General features: G+C 41.3%; 2 protein-coding genes across 6 annotated transcripts in view; one reads left to right on the top strand and one right to left on the bottom strand.

The window, feature by feature from the left end:
- Positions 1-7,167: 7,167 nt before the first annotated feature.
- Positions 7,168-18,454, bottom strand: fam151b (family with sequence similarity 151 member B). 5 transcript variants are annotated; one of them, XM_079686533.1, is made up of 5 exons: positions 18,301-18,454; positions 11,120-11,279; positions 10,824-11,041; positions 9,935-10,070; positions 7,168-7,566 (listed from the first exon to the last, which is right to left on the bottom strand). In XM_079686533.1, the coding sequence occupies exons 2-5, from the start codon at positions 11,266-11,268 to the stop codon at positions 7,413-7,415; spliced, it is 657 nt and encodes a 218-aa protein (XP_079542659.1). In that variant the 5' UTR covers positions 11,269-11,279; positions 18,301-18,454; the 3' UTR covers positions 7,168-7,412. The 5 variants fall into 5 exon arrangements, with proteins under 5 accessions (XP_079542659.1, XP_079542658.1, XP_079542660.1 ...); XM_079686532.1 differs by lacking the exon at positions 18,301-18,454 and adding an exon at positions 16,056-16,490; XM_079686534.1 differs by lacking the exon at positions 18,301-18,454 and adding an exon at positions 16,043-16,171.
- The window catches only part of LOC307042564 (uncharacterized protein), a 130,824-nt gene continuing 125,934 nt past the window's right edge, over positions 16,743-21,632 (top strand). Inside the window, exons 1-4 of the mRNA XM_079686531.1 lie at positions 16,743-17,088; positions 17,266-17,608; positions 19,373-19,911; positions 20,012-20,825. Of these exons, the coding sequence (XP_079542657.1) occupies positions 19,699-19,911; positions 20,012-20,596 (798 nt within the window). The 5' untranslated portion in view covers positions 16,743-17,088; positions 17,266-17,608; positions 19,373-19,698 and the 3' untranslated portion in view covers positions 20,597-20,825. The remainder of the gene's footprint in view (positions 17,089-17,265; positions 17,609-19,372; positions 19,912-20,011; positions 20,826-21,632) is intronic.

Here is a 21,632-nt window from a genome sequence, read left to right as displayed (position 1 = left end):
TACAGGACATCTGTTTGTCCACATTAAGTGTTAGACATTAGAATTGACTATTCTTGTCTGTCACATACTCTTCTTGTCTGTCACATAAGTGGCGCAACTGAAGCGGTATTGCGCTAAAGGGAAATTATTTTGACCAAAGAGATTTAGATTTGCCGGCTAACGGGGTTATGGCTAGAAAGGATCCGTCTTGTGTAAATATGACGTCACGTTCTCGTTGTAACTCTCGTTGGAGCGGCTCGGAAACACACCTACAGCAGGAACATGCAATATACACATTAATGCAGCAGTAATATTAATAGAGAAACATCAGACATAATAGTAAAACACTGAAAGGGAACATTGTATTGCACCAGGAGCTATCTTGGGACTTTTACTGCGACAACGTTGACTTGCCTGTGAATAAAAAATAAACCATAGTGTTGGTGATCCACAGTGTTGTCATTATTCTTTGAACAGCAAGACCGCTAACACCCTATTTCAACATTCACACTCCCTGTCATTGACATAATTAATTGATGGTTTAGCTTCTCACCATCATTTGCTGTGGCCCAGTGATCTTAACGATCGTAACTGAAAGGCTGCCTGCCAAACGTAAACATTCAGCCACGCGACTTGCAAACTATCGCGAGAGTTTTACACTAGACGGATCCTTTCTAGCCATAACCGGCTAACGGGAACTCTGACGTCGCCATTTTGTGTGCTTCGCGGATGCGCTCGGCTCCTCTCGACTGCCGCTCGGGTCTGCTCGGTAAGCTTCCGGATGAGGAGGCATTCGTTCGACCAACTTACAGTAGATAACATTACAAACATTTTTAACAGGGGCCATAATAGTGTAAATAATGTTTGTTTTGGCAGATACAACTGAATGTAATGTGTTCTACTTTTTTACATCTGGGAAGGCATTTGCCTTCATCAGATGGAAAGTGTCTTGACCAACAACTTAAAGTCCATGTAATGTCCAAAATAAATGTTATTCTGTGTTAATACATCGCTTCATCACTTTCCACTGTTTCATTTGACATATCAACATCAATGATTCTTTCCATAAATACCCCCCAAATAACATGAAATGTGTGCCACTTTCCCGTGTTATTCCGCTCCGGGAGCGAAAAGCTTGCCAGCCATTAACCCAGCTGTGTGACGTCACACGTGGCAAACACCAGCCTCGTCTAGATTGTTTGTTTTGTATCCTTCCGCTATTTTCGCTCAACGTGTAACCGGACCTCGCTAAACTTTTTTTATCTAACAATTCATGATGGGGAAGCGATGTGTAGTTGTGAGCTGTGAATGTTTCCTGATTGCTATAAACATTGATCATGGGTGCTGGAAGATTGTGAACAAAACTCGGGTAAGAATTAAGTTACTACAGGTGTTATGCCAGCTTGAGCTAAATGTCACCAGAGTACAGTGAACTTGCCTAGTGACTGAAATATATAAAAGTTGAAGTGAAATAAGTAAGGCCAAAAATGAATTAAGTCTGAATATCTTTATTATTTTTACCACTTTTAATTATTTGTGGGCTCGCACATACCAAAATAGACTAATGTACACTGCAATAAAGATCAAATGATACAAGTGAAAAATTAACAAAAGAACCCTTTTTTATTTATCAAACAGTAAATTAATACAATCTTACAAACTTGTGATTTGGAAAATGTTGTTATATTTACATGTTTCTTTGGAAAAATAATATTGTAAATGATGTACTTTGTAAATTATTTACATCATGCGAAACCATTTTAACCAGTTCAGCTGCATGACTTATGTCAAATTACAGATTTGGCCATTGAAATCCCTGATAGCTGCCTCCCGGTTCAGGGTAAGTCTTCCGTATCTCGGTTACAGCACATGCAGGCAGCGGGACTCTGATTTTTGGGCCGAGTACACCCCAGCACCAACGTACAAACTGTCGATAAGCTGTATATCGATACTTCCTAATGAAAAAAATGTATACAGATTATAAATATATTTGGAAAAAATAAAATGTTATGTAGTACTATTATGTAGCAATGGTTACAAATTGGCTTATAACATGATATTTGTATTTAACTTGTACAAAATAAATATGAGGTTATACATGACTGCTTGACAGAATCATAGACCTCTTATATATTTCCTCACATGTGTAGTTGTTTCTTTTCCCAAGCATACATTGAACTTGCATACACAGAAAAAATAAAAGCCAAGCTGTTTTTGACTGCTTGAAAGAGTTTAATGGTATCTTTAAAAGTGTACCATATCTGTAGCGACTAAAAGTATTATATGAAAGCAAAGCTGCAATAGGCAGTTGGGTCAATCAATATTTACTTACTGGTGTAGTGGGCCATCAACTGCTCTGTGTTGTTGTTTGTATTGAAGATACGCTATTTTCAGTGTCCAAACACTGAGACAGCCTTCTCTAAAGCCTGGGTGGCTAATAATGCACCTTGGTTTCTCGTCGGTGTCTTCTATCTGGCAGAGTCCTGCACGGGTCTGATTTTCAAGACCCGCTCCCGCCCCGCACCCGTGACGTGCAGTACCGAACCCGCCCCGCTACCCGCACATATTGCCAATTAGTTCCGCAACCCGACCCGACCCGCCGGCACAAGATCCGCAACCCGACCCGAACCCGCATATAAGCAGTGACAACGTGCAATTATTAACACACGCAGTTGCATATTTGGCTCAAAAAGCCTGGGATGTTGTTTATTTTCTCCATCTAGGTTGACACCAAAAGCCTCCCAGACGTTGGATTTTGCTCTTGAAGAAGAGTTATTGAAAATGGTGTATTCTCCGCTAGAGAGCTTCACCTCAGCCATTCAGAATGTGGTGCGCTCAGCAGCAGATAGATGCGCTGCAGAGGTTATGATTATGCTCGGTCCCGCGGAGGAGAGGTCTGAGGATTTAAACATTAAACTAAAATATTATTGTTTAAATATATTTATTATGCAACACCCGCAATCGGACCCGCATCATCTTTGTTTTACCCAGAAGCGAACCTGGAAAAAAGCGTTTGAAAAAATACCACCCGCAAATCACCTTTTTTGCGGGTTACCCGCGGATACCCGACCCGATGCAGGACTCTGCTATCTGGTCAGTAGGTTGCAAACTGTCTATTTGTTCCATCACCTGCCAGATCTCTCTGCAGCATACACATTCATCTGCAGTGGGCATGCTTTCACAGCATTGACATGTACTACACCTGAATATTGTACATAATATTAAAAAAAAAAACTATATCTGCCGGACGTGTGAGGAACAGATGACAAATTAAGATCGACATTTAGTGCAGGTCAAATTAAATAAAACAGAATTTACCATTCAGTATTGCCGACTCGAGTCTCGCCGGCTGCGGAATCCGCTTCTCTTTCACAAGTTTCTGCCTCGTTGTTCGATTGCCGGGCAGGAGGCTCGTACTGATAAGGCAAGATGCCTTGAAGTGAAAGGCTAGCTGGTTCACTCTCTACTTCTGTAACTGAATCCAGATAACCCACCGAATCTGAGCTTGAATGATCGCTCTCGCTGTCGCTGTCTGAAGTTGTCGCGTTGCTTGCCATTTGGACTGATTTGATCAAATGGCAATGTTTGCCACGTGTGACGTCACCGCTCGTTCGGGAGTGATCGAGGGCGTACTCGGCAAACTTCGGAACCAACATCGGTTTTTAACGTATATGTCATTTAATTATGACCAAACTTTAAACATTTTTATTTATTTTTATTCTGGTGATATCTAAACTACATGTTAAAAAACAGCTGTGTTAGATGCATTACATGGCCTTTAAGTATTTCTTATAGCTATGCAGGGCATGCAAGCGAGCAAACACAAACAAGAACAAACAAACAAGTGAAATAAAGAATAAAATTGAAAGTGTACAATATAATATTGTGGTGGTTCATCTTATAATTCAGTCTAGAGAATGCACCAGACAGCATCTACAGTAAGACCTGCACAAATCTTTTATTTTCTAGGGGGAGGCCCCCCAAACCCTTCGTGCCATTTCGTCCGCGCAAATGTTTCAGGGCAATCTCTATTGGGCTCAGGGCCATCTGTAAATTAGCTTAGATGGCCCACAGGGCCATCTCCCAAAATCCTTAATGTCATGCACTGGTATTAAATACATGTAGGGGAGTAGAAGTACACCATGTACCTCTGAACTGTAGTGGAGTATAAGAACAAAGTTAGACAATGGCTTTATGTTGCTCATGTACGTGTTGCCCCACACTTCGATATACAATAAATGAAAAATGGCAAAATAAGTGAACAGTACAACATCCTCAATGCCTTGTAATCTAGCAAATACTTTGCCTTGTTTAGAACATAAATATTCCTAGACACTTTGGTTTTAACATGTGCTGTGTGATTTCCATGTCAGGTTTTCTTCCAGAGTCACACCTAAGAATCGAGATTCAGAAACCCTTTCAATAAAAACTCCATCAATGGACAGTGAAATGTTTTCATCTTTTTTTCTATTAGCAAAAACCATAAACTTTGTTTTATTCAAATTTAGGGTTAACTTATTTTCATCCAACCATCTTTTAAGTTTGACCATTTCATGTCCAATACACTTTGCTAAAATGTTTAAATCATCTCCTGAACAAAATAAATGTGTGTCGTCTACAAACAACACAAATTGCAATAATGTTGATGTTTCACATATGTCATTGTTGATGTACAAAATAAAAAGTTTAGGCCCTAAAACCGAGCCCTGCGGGACACCACATTCTATGTTCATACACTCCGATGTACTACCACCAAATTCTACATATTGTTGTCTGTTATCTAAATCAATTTTTAACCAATGTAGAACTACTTCTCTCACACCGTATCTATGTAATTTCGAAATTAATAGGTAATGGTCTATGGTGTCAAAATGCCTTTTTTAAGTCAATAAATACACCCATTGTGCATTTCTTTCTTTCTATAGCTGTTGTAATTTCTTCTGTTATTTTCATTAAAGCTACAGCTGTAGATCGATTTTTCCTAAATCCATACTGACTCTCACTCAATAACTCATTTTTTTCAATCAAATTATCAAATTTTTGGACCAACAATTTCTCAAGGACCTTTGAAAATTGTGAAAGCAAGGACACTGGTCTGTAGTTAGTAAATTGGCTTTTGTCCCCTGTTTTAAAAAGTGGGATAACTTTAGCTATTTTCATGCTATCTGGAAAAATACCTGTCTGAAATTAAAGATTAAAGATAGCTTAGCGGTTTAATTATACAGTCAATAGTCGTTTTCACTATTGTCATGTCGATCCCATCACTATCAGTCGAAGTCTTATTTTTGCATTTGTCTACAATGGTTCTAATTTCAATTTCGTTTATCTCTACCAGAAACATTGAATGCAACACTTTACTTTCCAATTCCGCCATCCTCTTTTTGCCCATCGTTTTGTTTTGGAATAGTCTTTGCAAGATTAGGTCTGACATTTACAAAAAAATAGTTAAATTAATGTACCACCTCATTCATGTTTTTCTACAACCTTATTTTTGTCATCAATGAAGTTACTGGGCAGGCCAGTGGATACAGATTTATTTCCAACAACATTATTTAAGATTTTCCATGTGCCCTTGAATCATTTTTCTTTTCTTTTAAAATATTATAATATTCTCTTTTTGCTTGTCTCATTATAACTGTCAACTTATTTTTATATGCCTTGTATTGCTTTTCAACTGCCTTTGTCCTACATTTTATGAAGTCTTTATAAAGGTTATTTTTCTTCTTGCAAGCATTTTGTAAGCCCTTGGTTATCCAAGGCTTTTGATAATAGGTACCTTTTATATGTACGGAGTACAGTGGGCCAATGTTTGTCAAACAGTGATATGTAGATTTTTAGGAAGGACTTAGGATATTTCACTGAAAGACGCTGTCCCCTAACTAGCGGCCGACAGCAGTAACATGGCCGTGGCCCGTCGGGTCATTGCAGTAATGAATAACACAAGATAACAGAAATGTTGCCGAAGTATGTGACGTGTAAAGTATACTTTAAAGAAGTTTTCAAACACAAAAAGACAAGAAAACGTACCTGTCAACCCAAGTCTTCACTCGCGATACACCAGCAAACGAGCGACAAAGTGGTGGGGCAAAAACTCAGTTGAAAGCAAAAAACACACGAATGAATACTGTCAGGTAGTAATAAAAGACACGTTGCACACAAATTCTCGAAGAAAAATTGCGTATTATTAGGGCTGTCAGTTGATTAAAATATTGATGAATATATGAATATTAAACACAACAACCTCTGAACATTACAAATATCCGCCTCAATTCAACCTGGAACCTCTCTCATACAATACAATAATACAATACAAAGTGTGTGTGTGTGAGAGAGAGAGAGAGAGAGAGAGAGAGAGAGAGAGAGAGAGAGAGAGAGAGAGAGAGAGAGAGAGAGAGAGAGAGAGAGAGAGAGAGAGAGAGAGAGAGAGAGAGAGAGAGAGAGAGAGAGAGAGAGCGCTGGAGCTATGTGCAACTCAAGGCATATATGCTCGAACGGGAGCTGACTGGACGCTGCAATCATGTTGCGCGCACTATCCGTGCTGACTTTTCCCACAACGTCCCACTGTCTGGCTACCTGCATAAAGTCAAAAAAACCTTGACACTTTGCTGACTTGAATTTGACTTTATTTAAGAAAGGGATCTGAAAACGATTCTGTTATTTATATGAAATAATAATAATACATGGTATTTTTTATAGCGCTTTTACAGGTGCTCAAATTTGTTCTCAATACTGTGGACGATACCCACAGGAGCAATTTGGGGCAAAATGTATGCCCAAGGAAACAGGGGCATGCTGACTGCAGTGTGTGTCAAGGTGGGATTGAACCGGTACTCCCTGATCTGATCTGAAGATGAGCGCACTAAACCACTGAGCCAACTGCCGCCCCAAAATAGTTTTGACTTTTGAGGTCTACTAACAAAATGCCATGCTAACTTCTGCCTATTTAAATAGAATAACAAGACATCAATAATGTATGCCAGTTTTCACCTTTTTCTGAATCCAGCTGTTGCAGTTTACTTCAAACTTTTGTGGCTAGTTGACATTTTGTATCATTAGCTAGGCCTACTCCTTACCTCTTACAGGTTGCATACAAAGCCATTTACCCCCCAAACAAACACACACTAACATCGGTCTTTTGTCAGCATTAGGTGGTGGGACAAATGACTTTTATAAAAATAAAAACAGGGATTTGGAAGTGTTGTAATTTATTAACATAAAAAACCTACAATTATGCTCTCTGCAACGCCACCAGACTTCATTTTCCATTTTCGTTCAAACTTTAGAGACCAGAAAATATTGCTAGGCCTAAACTAAAATGCAAAAAATCATAAGAATAATTTCTGCAGATAAACCAACTATTTAGTTATTTTCTTTCTCATTTATCTAGCTTTGGCCTGCTGTAGCGAGACAATTTCAAATATTTTGTCAGACTTTTAGTTTTTGTCTTGTAGTGTCATACTGAGCTCTGTCCTTTGGGAGTCTGGCAGGTCATAGTAGATCCTACTGATGTCAAATTCTTTTCTGTAGGGCAGTAAGTCCTGAAGTATTAACGTATCCTCCTGGCCCGTCCATACTGTTAGAGTGTACCTGTGTAGAACATGATAAAACATAAGCATTTATGACATAGTAGATTTGTGCAGTTGAAAAATAATAAACACAATGATATCTTCTATCACATAAACTGATCACTTAGTTGAGCAACTACATGATTTCACTATATATTTTAGTTTTGTAATTCTCAATATTTGTGACAAATGGAACTCCTTGTGTATTTGATAAATGGCGTGCACAAGAAATGTAATAAACAAGAACACTGGTTTAGTGTCAAGATGTGCAATTTGGACATGTTAGTACACTTTTAATAGAAAATGTAAAAACTAGCATTGCTCCTGCCATGAAGCAGCAGGGCGCAGGCACTGCACAAAAATAAATGTAAACTAAAAATAATTCTTCCTGATTCTACTGACTCTAAAATTACCCAAAAACATGCGGCAATGTTGCTTGGCCTTTTTGCATGAAGTAAATGTTGTTATTTTCTTGTCACAGAGTACCAGAATGCGTTGTTTACATGTTAAAACAAAAAAACTAGGGCCGGGACTCGATTAAAAAAATTAATCTAATTAATTAGAGGCTTTGTAATTAATTAATCGAAATTAATCGCATTTTTAATCACATATAAATATTTGACCTGAGAACAGTGAGAAGCAATTTTTTTCACATGGATTTTAGTATACCATTGAATAATGACTGAATACATAAGCTTAAGCAACAAAACATTGTTTATTTTTTTCAAGGTGGTACTTAACCAAGACCTACAGAAAGTGCAATTTTTGCCATAAAGTAGCAATAGCATATTTAGGAATATAGTACATTTCAGAGATTCAGGTAGCCTATAGGTAGGTAGACCTTCTGTAAACTATAACACTTTGTTTTTTAAGTAAAACACAATACTTTCAAGTACATTCAGAACATTGGAAACCCTGACTATTAGAAAACATCTCTCTGTTGCTTCAGAGGCCATAACAGACTTTGTTGATTTACCAACAGTTGATTTAAAAATGGGTGTGGGTCCTTGTACTCCGAGTCGGGCTAATGTCCACGCTAGCTTCCACGCTAGATGCTATAGGTTTTGCATTGAGGTGATACTTGAGGCTTGATGTGCTGCGGTGATATGCAAATTCCTTTTTGCATAATTTGCAAACAACCTTGCTCTTATCGACGCTTCCATCCGTCCCTTTTTTAAAACAAAATGTCCCATCCACGGGGCCAACCAAAGCGGTCTCATCAGCTTGTTCGTTCACGTTTGACTATTGTTCACTGTGGTTTGTTGTTGTTTGAAGTCATGAACGTTAGTTGGTGCTCCAGTATAATCGGTACCCCTGAAACTCATCCAGTGAGAAACGTTCCGCGGTGCAAAAATAAGTGCGATTAAAATGCGTTAATTTTTGTGTAATTAATTCATCTTAATTAACGCGTTAAAGTCCCGGCCCTAAAAAAAACATTTGAGTGTGCGTCGTTTAACTCCTGCATTACTTGCAACATTATCTTGCAATATTTTATTTGTATTCTGTTTTTTCTTGCGCTATTATTGTTTTTTTATTTGTTTTATTGTTTTATGTCTTATATATATATAATTATGTTGCATTGTTGGAAGAGCTTGGGACGTTTCATTGCCATAACAAAAATGTAGCTACTGTGCATATGACATAAAGCCTTTGAATCAGAATTTTGAATTTAATTTGAATATAGTGCCTTGCTCAAAAACACCATGACAGTTCCCAGGTGACATGGCATTTCTTAAGTAAGCAATTCAACCTCAGGTTCACACACAAGTTTCAGATAACGCACAGGAGCTAGAGCCCACCTGCTTCTTTTAAATCAGCTGTGTGGGAACATTTCGGGTTCCCTGTGGACTACAATAACGATGGAGTGCGAGTGGTGGATCGGAGGATGGTGTGCCGGCGTTGTTAGACAGCGGTGCGGTATGCTAATGGTAACACACACCAAACATGCTAAATCATATCAGAAGGCATCACCCAGATTTGCCAATCACTGGAGCCCGGCAGAAGACAACAGCAGTTCAACAGCTTATCCCCGCTGTTTTTAAGAAGCCAATAGACATGAAAACCGAGAGACCAAAATAAATAACGGAAGCTTTTGGCATATATATTTCAACGGCTATGCGCCCTGGAAACACTTTCTTATTATTTATTTTGTAATATTTTCAAGACATTCTTTTTAGTTTTACAGCTTATTGAATACAGTTAATTATTCAAAATGTTAGAGTTCCTTATTTGTAAACTGAAACTTGCACGACTGTTCAAAAATATATAACAACAAACCTGGAATTATGTCAGACCTAATTTTTCTTGTTGTACCGAACCCGTACCGAACTGTGACCCCCAAACCGAGGTACATACCAAACCGTGAATTCTGTGAACCGTTACACCCCTACCTGTGTGACTGCTGCAGTAGCCATGTGAGCTGCGAGAGCGATTGGGTCAGCAAAGCTGCACGCACTGGGAAGGTTACTGGATGTTTAAGGTCTCTACAAATCTCTTCCATTACACGCACCATATTCCAGCTGTAACCTGAAAATATTTAAAAAAACAAATCAAAAGGAAAATGTATTTGAGATGTAACTATGTTCTAGTATATTTTATTCATCTGTGCTTATAAAGATGTAATTATGAAAGCATATATAAAAAACATGTGAGTTTGGGCCACGCGGATGCAATACGTAACCCATAAACAGACAAACTGTAGTGCAGTAACAATTAAGACATTACTTACTTAACAGTATTTTAATAGCCAACTCATATGTTCAAACAGTATATTTCCAATGCCAAAAATAATTATCCATCAGGAGATCTTTTAAAGAAAATAGAAAACTGAAAAAAGCTACTTGCAGCAGTATTCACACACTATAATTTGGTAGAGCAACCTTAAGCTTCAACAAAAGCCTGAAGTATTTTTGGGTAAGTATCTACCGGGTCATTAAGCTGTTCTGAAGGATTTCTGACCATGACCTCTGCAGATCTGCTCCAGGTTGTTCAGGTTGGTTGAATGATGCTTGTGAACCGCAGTTTTCAAACCGTGCCATAGGTTTTGGGTGGGATAGAGATATGGATTTGACTTGGCACTTAGGACATTAAACTTTCTGTTGTTTAACTCTCCTGTGTTGCTTTGGCTTTGTGCTAGGAATCATTGTCCTGCTGAAAGGTGAAGTTTGATTCACCTTTGACTTTGATTGCTGTTGGTTTTCAGGTTTCCTAAATTCTTCTATAATAAATAGAAACAAGTCCTCCACATAAACACAGCCAGTGGCACGAAAGTGTCATCACCTGCATTATCTATCCCAGCAGTCCATCCTGTAGTCCAGCCGAGAGAGAGCACAGCGTGAGTGGGAAGAGTTCTCAGAGCAGAAAGGAATGCCTGAGGTTCCAGAGGTGTGGCCTTTCCCCCAGGACCAGAGAGGATATCTGCATTGATCCACAGTGGGCAGCTTGGCTGAGCCAGCATCTTCTCCAGAAGAACGACAGACGGAAATACCGCCTCCATGCTGTTGGAGTACACCACAGTGCTTACATCACAGACAACCATATAATATTATAAAGAAGGGATATAAGTAACATCTTACCTCTTAAAGTCTAGTTTTATTCCCTTGTTATACTCCTTCACTTTTTCCAGCCACTCTTTCAGTGTGATGTCACTCTCTGTATCAGGTGGATGTGCCATGATGGGCTCTTTAGGATCCCGGCCTCTCATGACTATGTCAGCCTCAATCATGTGTGTGGGACCTAGAATGGAAGTTGATGGTCAAAAGAGTTAGTGAAGAACTCTGTCAACACAAAGGTAAAATCTCTATATACTAAATAATAAATATAATGTCTAAATTCTCCCTTCATGAAGGTTCTAACGTTTGTTTTTTCCCACTTTAAGGAAGCATGAATGAAACCTTATGCATATTTTGGAGACTTTTTAAATTGTATTTCAGTGCGATGAGATCTTAGTAATATTCTGTCTACCATATTGCAATCGATGTTTGTTTTGGATAGTGTTTCTAGCAAACTGGAAAGCTGAGTGTTTATGTGACCAATCAAACATGATAATAGCTTATATATTAGAATGCAATCAAATTCGGTCTGACAAATTACCATGGAATAAAATCTATGTATCTCTAGGAACGCCTCAACAACAAATGGACATTACAAATTACTAGCACTTATTGGAGGACAATGGTACTGAAGTGTTATATGTAGTCCAGTAAACTTGATTAAACAACTTTGTTGAATGTTTTCTTAATTCATATGTATGCATTATGGGTGGAGAAACGTCATTATGTAAAAATCAAGAAAAATGACAAAGCATCTGAGCATGAATGAGCCATATATTTGTATTTGTGAGTGACAGGATCACCTTATTAATCAATCGTGTCCCAGTGAGCTTTGATAAACCTTCACACTCGGGTTATCAACTGATTCCTCTGCAGATCTCCTTCTTGATTCATAAATTAGATATTTGGTATTCTTTGAAAGAGCCCAAGGTGATGTCTTAACAACTATTTTTAGTCTGAAAAGACAAGACAGTTGAAGAAGCTAAGATTTTAGATTTGCAATGGTATTAAACACAAATAAGATTAAGTCACAGAAATTATTCTCAAACTTCAAATAATCGATTATTTCACTAAGTTTCACTCACAAAATGTAGTGAAAAATGACGAAAACAACTAAGTCAGCACTACTTGGTGGCACAGCTTCATCAAAAACCGATCATGCAGAGTTTACTTTAATGTAAAAAAACGAAAATCCACAGAGTGCATTTTCATCTTTAGACTATAAAGATATAGAATGTAAAGAAATCTACAGCACACACTGTGTATAGAGCAACCCACAAGCTGTTTATACATCTATAGACTATTGCAAGATATAAGCCCTTTCTCAATTGCCAAATTTTCGCCTCCTCGGTCCTCCGGTAGTGACCCGGAAATTCGTGTTGAAGGACATCTAATTTCTCTAAATGCCCATTGAGGATCTAGGATGGAGCATGGAGGAGGCTCTCTGGAGGAGCTATAACCCAGGATACACTGATGTTGAGGAGAGAAAGGAGAGAGGAGGCTCTCTGGAGGAGCTATAACCAAGGATACACTGATGTAGAGGAGAGGAGTCTCTCTGGAGGAGCTATAGCCGAGGATACACTGATGTATCCTCCAGGGATGTATTTCAGGCAACAGTGATGTTTAAAAGAGGCACGAAGCACGGCTGGACTTATCTCAACCAATGACTGCTCTGCAAACTGTTCAGTGTGATTATAAGTTATTTAAGAGGATCAAATGTGCATCAAACGTTCTGCCCTTTACTGTTTGTTTGTCTACTTACTTTTATTTTATTAACTGCTTTAATGGTGACACAGTGTTTACAGTGAGAACAGCTGCTGAGGTCCGTGCAGAAAGCAGAGCAGTGTGTATAATATATATATCACTCAATAATATATATCACAGGCCTACACTACAGTCTTTATTTGAAGGCTTTAGATACAGTGGGGCAAAAAAGTATTTAGCCAGCCACCAATTGTGCAAGTTCTCCCACTTAAAAAGATGAGAGAGGCCTGTAATTTTCATCCTAGGTATACCTCAAATATGAGAGACAAAATGAGAAAAAAAAATCCAGAAAATCACATTGTCTGATTTTTAAAGAATGTCTTTGCAAATTATGGTGGAAAATAATTATTTGGTCACCTACAAACAAACAAGATCTCTGGCTCTCACAGACCTGTAACTTCTTCTTTAAGAGCCTTCTCTGTCCTGTATTAATGGCACCTGTTTGAACTTGTTATCAGTATAAAGGCCCAGACACACCGGCCAGTCACCGACTGTTGCGTTGCCGGACTCTCCTGCGTATTTGCCGACTTTGCGCATTGGAACACACCGCAAATCCGAGCCGAGCACGTATGAACTGCGCATGCGTGAGTGGCAATAACTCTCCTTACCAGCAGGCGGCGGTAGTGTGTATTCATCATTCAAAAGAGGCAACCGGAACAACCGGAAGACAGAGAAGAAGAACAGACTCCGTTATATAAACAAACAACAAATAGCGTTTTTCTTTCCATTTTCACTCTCGTCCATTGAAAACATGAACGAACAGGAGCTCTATAAACCGATGAGGTGAAATAGCCCTCCGTGTGTGTTCCATCTTCCATTTTAAATCATTTGTTTAACTCCCTCACTTCCGTTAACGCTTCTCATGCACTGATTTGCTAGCTGAACAGCCAATCAGTGTTATCCCTTTGTCCGACTTCCGGTGGTGTTCCCGACGCCGATTCAACAAGAAAAGGCGTCAGGTTGGCAGAAAAGACCCGACGGTGCGGCGCACACCACTCCGAATAGGGCGTGCCCACGCTCATGTTCGGCCCGACTCCCATTTACTGCCGATTTCGGGCCGGTGTATCTGGGCCTTAAAAGACACCTGTCCACAACCTCAAACAGTCACACTCCAAACTCCACTATGGCCAAGACCAAAGAGCTGTCAAAGGACACCAGAAACAAAATTGTAGACCTGCACCAGGCTGGGAAGACTGCAATAGGTAAGCAGCTTGGTGTGAAGAAATCAACTGTGGGAGCAATTATTAGAAAATGGAAGACATACAAGACCACTGATAATCTCCCTCGATCTGGGGCTCCACGCAAGATCTCACCCCGTGGGGTCAAAATGATCACAAGAACGGTGAGCAAAAATCCCAGAACCACACGGGGGACCTAGTCAATGACCTGCAGAGAGCTGGGACCAAAGTGACAAAGGCTACCATCAGTAACACACTACGCCGCCAGGGACTCAAATCCTGCAGTGCCAGACGTGTCCCCCTGCTTAAGCCAGTACATGTCCAGGCCCGTCTGAAGTTTGATAGAGAGCATTTAGATGATCCAGAAGAGGATTGGGAGAATGTCATATGGTCAGATGAAACCAAAATAGAACTTTTTGGTAAAAACTCAACTAGACGTGTTTGGAGGAGAAAGAATGCTGAGTTGCATCCAAAGAACACCATACCTACTGTGAAACATGGGGGTGGAAACATCATGCTTTGGGGCTGTTTTTCTGCAAAGGGACCAGGACGACTGATCCGTGTAAAGGAAAGAATGAATGGGGCCATGTATCGTGAGATTTTGAGTGACAACCTCCTTCCATCAGCAAGGGCATTGAAGATGAAACGTGGCTGGGTCTTTCAGCATGACAATGATCCCAAACACACCGCCCGGCAACGAAGGAGTGGCTTCGTAAGAAGTTTAGCTTCTCACCATCATTTGCTGTGGCCCACTGATGTTAACGATCGTAACTGAAAGGCTGCCTGTCAAACGTAAACATTCAGCCACGTGACTCGCAAACTCTCGCGAGAGTTTTACACAAGACGGAGCCTTTCTAGCCATAACCCTGACCCGGGTGCTGACATTGGCGCCCGGTGATCATCAAATTTGACGATGCTGATTGGCTGAAATTATGTTTCGGAGCCATAGCTTACAGATAGCAACAGTCAGCTGCTCGCGGCTGCTGATGCACTGGTTGAGGGCTCCTCTCTTAGCGCCAGGACGAGAGAGGGTAATGATACACGGGCAAGGCCAGGCAGGAAACATGTGACTTATCAGTAACTTTAGACATCGTAACACCATTTTAAACGAGATTTTATTGTAGATTATACATTTTACTGATACCAATTATATAATATTTACCTTGTTCATTAAAAATTTAAATTTAAAAAATATATATATATATTTTTTAAATATATTTTTTAATTTTAATTTGTAATGTGGGAAGAGGTGGGGCGGCGCCCCTAGCGGCCGCCACTGCCCCTACCCCTCCGTTTGCGTGTTCGCGCGGAGGGTCCGCCACATTAAGTGCTGTTCCAAACCAACGAGTGTGGAGGGGGAGTGGGTTATCAAGCCCTCCAACAGCGGGTCTGCATCGCACCTGACTTCACCTGCTGCCCTACCTGACCGGACTCAATGCTGTGTGTGTCCGTCAGGAAACACGCTGTTTACAAACAGTTCCTGCAAACATTCACTGATAAACTGCGATGTTAACAACCGCATGATAACCTCATATTTTCTTTACTTAGGATCATACCTGTGTTTAGTCATCATACATAGGCTATGAATTTTGTTATGAAGTTGTGTATATTTACAGACTGTTGCAAAAACTAAGAAGCTTCTAAACATGTTTAAAACAAAAGAGCTTTACAAAAAAGCAACACAATTAAAGATGTTTGGAGTTTTATTTTAGTTATTAATTGTTTTATTTAATTTTGTCCAAGAGATGCTGATTTGAAACCGTTGTTACATACAGTTATGTCATTTCCTTTTTCTGCTGGAGAGAGGGGAGTTTGTTGTTCCAAAGCTTGCCGCTGTATTTACACCCTCCATCGTTGAGCTGCAAGTGTCACTACGACACGGAGTTCATTCCGTCACGGAGTGGGTTAGGGTGTGATTTGGAATTGGGCCGAAGAGAGGAGTCGAGGAGGGGGAAATTAGAATTGAGAAAGGAAAGGGCTATATAATGAAAAGACATCTACACACTGTATACATCCACCTGTGAGAGCCTCCGTCAGCCTGCTCCTACTGTTGACAGCATGCGACCATCTGACCTCGGCAGCGTTCCTCTTCATTATTTCTCTCCGACTCCAGAAATACTCTAGCGTCTGCTCAGACATTCTCTTTACTAACAAAACTAGTAATGTCGCCGCCTTATTAGTGCACTAACAGTATGATTTGCGTGAACGTGCAGTTGAGCAGGCGTGTATGATGGCAGTGTAGTGTAAGCCAGATAGATTGCTATGAAAGCGCAATTAAAGGAAACGTTCACTCACTGTCTTTACCATTAACATTTCATACAACGTACACTGTAAAACAGCGGTTTAAAACTATCGTGGTAGCCTACTACTCAAGTTAGAGAAAATAGTCCTCCCTTAATGTCACATTGTGGATTTTTAAAGACAACTACTTTTCTTCTTCTTCTTCTTCTTCTTCTGTTGTTATGTCGTGTGGCAGCCAGCGTTAAAGGTGCATTACCGCCACCTACTGTATTGGAGTGTGGACCAGAATGATCTTTTTCTTCTGCAAACAACACGCGCCAGGTGATTGTGTATGGAGGTCAGGGGCGTCGCCTGGACCTGGAAACTGCTGGAAACATTCGGTGCTTATAGTCTAGCCGGAAGGGCTCAGATTTTGAGATACCCCTACCCGAGGTAGAACAAATGACAACAATGATTTTTCTTATATTTAGGGTCTCCCATTAATGAAATTGATTGTTGTCAAATTTTATTTTGGGGGAAAAAATTGTTTTTTTGGTTGTTCGTTAGAACTACCCAAATCCCTGAAAAAGCAACACACTCTCACTCCCTAAGCGTCCAGAAGTGGTCAGGGTCCCGTGGGCGTCCAGTTGGGACGCGCCAAAGCTCCGCTTCATAAACGGACGCAAAGAGCTTTCAACTGATTGCAATGTATTCCCATCGGCTGCGGTATTTGACGCTCAGGGAAGCACCGCACCCGTTTATGTCGGCAGCTCTTAAAAGGCAATGTGAGCGTCCATTCCCATTGGATAACGGAGAATTGTACACCCGGAAGTAAGTATTCTCCTTACTGTCGATTGATTTGACAGTGATATCTCCACTACTCATCAACTAAAAAACACCAGATTACCTTTGTTAATTAAACGACATTGATAGGTTTAAATTGTGTACAATGCTTTTATGTTTTTCCTCTTCAATTCTGATAAACAACTTGTTTTCTCTGAAATGTAGAGCGCCAAAGAGACTACACTACCCACAATCCCCAGCTATTGTTGTGACGACGCCTGTCCGCTTTGCGACAGACCTCTTGATAAGTCAACAAGCTCTGTGATTGGATGAAACATCAATTCATACAACAACAAAAATCATACTTTATTCCCCGTATTCCTCCTTTTTCTCTTTGAAAGTCATCACATAAATGCATTGTAATAAATGGCAGTTGTGAAGCACCAAGTCTCCTTCAGCTTCATAAACGGACGTAACTGATTGCAATGTATTTCCATCCAGCTGTCCACTGCAGTTAAGGCGCTGAGCGACCCTTCCCATTGGATAAGGGATAATGTTCCACCCGGAAGTGAGTATTCTCCTTATTGTTTATAGATTTTACACTGATATCTGCACTACTCATTAACTCAAAAACACCAGATTATCCTTGTTAATTCAAAGACATTGATAGGTTTTAGTGTACAATGCTTTTGTCACGTTTTCCCCTTCAATTCTGAGAAACAAGTAGTTTTCTATGAGTTTTTGATGGCCGAAGACACTACACTAACCACAATCCTTAGCTATTGTTGTGACGACGCCTGTCCGCTTTGCGATTACATTACCCACAATCCTCAAGTACCATCGTAAAGACGGCATACCATGGACCTTTCTCATTTCTCTAACTCCCCTCCTCGACTCCTATCCTTTTTTTTTTACATTTATGCTTAAACTTGCTTGAAAATTACAATTTAAAAAAGTGAATGCAGGATTTGATATGTTTTACGAGACATAAGGGCAGGAATTCAGAGGGAAAGGAGCAATTTTGAGCTCTGCTCTTAAAAACGGCTTTTTTTTTAAAGGTCACCATTTGTAATCATGGTGCAGTATTGTGTTTACAAATACCAGCCTGTGAGGACATTTCGGTCCTGGGTTTGTTTTGTGCAGACAAAGAGACGGGACTTCAATGCTCCCCCCCCCTATAGCCTGATATATGATAGCTAACTTTACAATGTTGTGATTGTGACGTTAGCTAACATTCTGTAGCTAACGGCGATCACTCACCAAGATAGCTGCCCCTTCCCTGCTCTCTCTCTCCCCTCCGGTACAGCTCCGAAGGCAGTGTGGAGTTGCATTAGGTAACGTTTATCAGGAAACCTTATTATATCTCTCTCCCCCCCTTCGCTGCTCTCTCCCCCATTTTGCATTAGGTAACGCGAGATACGGCTGATACTTGCGCATTAGTTTCTGTTATGGATCAGTCCCCCCCACTTTTATTAGGCGGAAAGTCCGTGCATCGGTCTATCCACTCGCCACTCTTTGTAGAGCGCTGTGTCAGTGCTTCATTATCAAATCCATTCCACTTGCTTATTGTGAGAATGCCCAAATCTATGAAACTCCGTCCCATGTTTTCACTGCTACTTTGAACCAAGGCAGATTCTCAGAGCCATGAGCTGTACACATGCTGCCAGCGGTGCATGCCCCCCCCCCCCCCCCTCCCCCCCTCCCCCTTCTCAAGGGAAACATTTCACATTTGTATTCTTCTCATGAAGAAGGTTTTGTTTTTCTCAGGACGCACCTGTTTTTCACACCTGTGTGTGCATCCTCATGAGATCTGTTAGTGTAGTTTAATTTGAAGGAACATTTCCCAACACAAGCATCTTGTCTTGTGCTCATCTGTTTGGACTTCATTTGCTTTATTTGATAACTTAAAGTTTTTGTTTCTAAGGTGGAAATTCTTGAAAATAATTCATTAATATAATTATTTTGAAGACATTTCTTCACACCATGATATGGAGATGGTCATGTCTGCGTGTCTTCATGAGGAAATCTTTGTTTTGAAGTATATCTGAATCTATTTAAGCTCCGTGGTCCTTTTGAAAATGGTGGCTTATTGATTTGTGAGTTTATTCCAACTGATTTTCTTCTTTCGAACATTGCTAATGACAAGAGCTAACAAGGATCCAATGAAATCAAAAATGAGTGACATGGTTCAAAGCTTAAGATAAAATATAAATGTCCAAAATGTAAATTTTTTGTATTTATGATTTTACGCTTACATTTCCTTGTTTTAAGATAGAAGAAGAAAATAATGAAAAGTGTTGCATTTAACCTTTTTTCGTTTCTTGTCTCATAGGTTGTCCAATTGAACAGCTTCCTCCTGGGGCCCCCTGCTGACGGACCCTACAAGTGCGGGGGCTTCATGAGTGTGTGCACTTAACCCCCTGTGTGTGTGTGTGTGTGTGTGTGTGTGTGTGTGTGTGTGTGTGTGTGTGTGTGTGTGTGTGTGTGTGTGTGTGTGTGTGTGTGTGTGTGTGTGTGTGTGTGTGTGTGTGTGTGTGTGTGTGTGTGTGTGTGTGTGTGTGTGTGTGTGTGTGTGTGTGTGTGTGTGTGTGTGTGTGTGTGTGTGTGTGTGTGTGTGTGTGTGTGTGTGTGTGTGTGTGTGTGTGTGTGTGTGTCACCATGCTGTGGACAGTGATCCTAGCGCTGCTGGTGCTTCTGCTGCAGACTCAGCTCTCTGTGTGCTTAAGGGGATTACGCAGTGGGGTTTCCAGCTCTTCCTCTTCCTCCTCCTCCTCCTCCCACAATGCCACCCAGCAGCTGTTGCCCGGACCGATTATTATTGGGGTGCGGAAAGGCGGCACCAGGGCCCTGCTGGTATCAACAGTCCTGCCAGTAACGTTACTATACTATCAATGCTACTTTAGTTATAGCCTGATATATGATAGCTAACTTTACAATGTTGTGTTGTGATTGCACCTCTGTTGTTTCCCAGACTGCAAGGAATCTGGGTGTGATCCTAGATAACAAACTGTCCTTCACTGCAAACATTGCTGTTACAACCCGCTGCTGCAGATACACGCTTTACAACATCAGGAGGATACGTCCCCAGCTGACCCAGAAAACAGCGCAGGTTCTGGTCCAGGCTCTCCCCATCTCACGCCTAGACTACTGCAACTCCCTCCTGGCTGGTCTACCTGCTTGTGCCATCCGACCTCTGCAGCTCATCCAGAATGCAGTGGCTCGTCTGGTCTTCAACCTTCCAAAATTCTCCCACACCATGCCGCTCCTCCGCTCCCTTCACTGGCTTCCGGTAACTGCTAGAATACACTTCAAGACACTGTTACTTGCGTACCATGCTGCGAATGGATCTGGCCCTTCCTACATCCAGGACATGGTTAAACTGTACACCTCCGCTCTGCATCAGCCAAACAGCTCACTGCACCCGCACTGCGAGGGGGACCCAAGTTCCCATCAGCAAAAACACGTGGGTTTGTTATCCTGGCTCCAAAATGGTGGAATGAGCTCCCCATTGAAATCAGGACAGCAGATAGCTTGCACATCTTCCGGCGCAGACTGAAAACTCATCTCTTTCGACTCCACTTCGAGCGATAGAATTACTAACAAAGCACTTATATACTAATAAAGGACTGGCTTATCTAAAGCCAGTTGAGTAGCACTTGAAATGTTTGACTCTATGAAACCTGATGTATGATTCTGTTTTCTTCAAGGTTGTATCTTCCTGGTCGAATGTACTTATTGTAAGTCGCTTTGGATAAAAGCGTCAGCTAAATGCAATGTAATGTAATGTAATGTGACGTTAGCTAACATTCTGTAGCTAACGCCGATCACTCACCAAGATAGCTGCCCAGTTCTCCACTGGTTCTCCTTTAGCTCCAACCGCTGGAGAAGCTGCAGTACATATGCAGGAGCCTGTACGTGGCGCTGTAACTTCCTCCACAAAAGCAGCGAAGAAGCATGGTTCTATTTCGTATATGGCTTCGCCCTCTAAGGCTATCGCTTTGGGTAATCCCCCTGCGCACCCGCGCAGCACTGAAACACTTGTAGTCCACGCCCACCCACAAGGTGGGCCCCACCCTCGGGCATCCTTCCGGTATAAATAGGAAGGAGGCCCGACAATCTGCTCCCTCTTTTCTTCAGCAAACCACGGCAGTTACTGAAGCACAGAACCATTAAACATCATGAGCAACAACTGCGTCCTAAATTGTCCCTCATGTGGCTCAGGATATATCATGAGCTATGACCAGCACGCAATGTGCGAATCCTGCCTGGGGCCAGCGCACGCGGACGCGGCTCTCAGCCAGCAGGTCGCTTGCTCACATTGTGCCCGTCTCCCATCAGCCGACAGGAAGCGAAGAGCGGACGCTCTAGCTGCTGCGGCCGACGAGGACGATTGGCCCGTCCAGGAGCACGTGGACGGCAGCATGTCCCTGGAGCCGAGTGCCGGGAAGGAGTCGGACGACTCCTACCCCGTCTCCCTCCATGGTTCACCGTACGGTTCTTCCCCTCCCTCCTCTCCCCCGGACGGGGGAGACAGAGTCGGAGCAGGGGGCTGGTTTGGCGGCCGAGCATGCGATCCCCTTCTCCGTCGTCAC

The sequence above is a fragment of the Notothenia rossii genome, assembly GCF_949606895.1.
Source record: "Notothenia rossii genome assembly, chromosome: 6".
In the NCBI taxonomy this organism is placed as follows: domain Eukaryota; kingdom Metazoa; phylum Chordata; class Actinopteri; order Perciformes; family Nototheniidae; genus Notothenia; species Notothenia rossii.
This window is presented reverse-complemented; position numbering and strand designations above follow the sequence as displayed.

Excerpts from the sequence above, each read along its gene's own strand:
- fam151b (XM_079686532.1), bottom strand. The coding sequence starts at position 16,176 with ATGTCTGAGCAGACGCTAGAGTATTTCTGGAGTCGGAGAGAAATAATG. Across the intron at positions 11,280-16,055 it reads GCTGACGGAGGCTCTCACAG|GTCCCACACACATGATTGAG; the intron begins GTGGATGTATAC and ends CTTCCATTCTAG. Across the intron at positions 10,071-10,823 it reads TGCTGGGATAGATAATGCAG|GTTACAGCTGGAATATGGTG; the intron begins GTGATGACACTT and ends AAATATTTTCAG.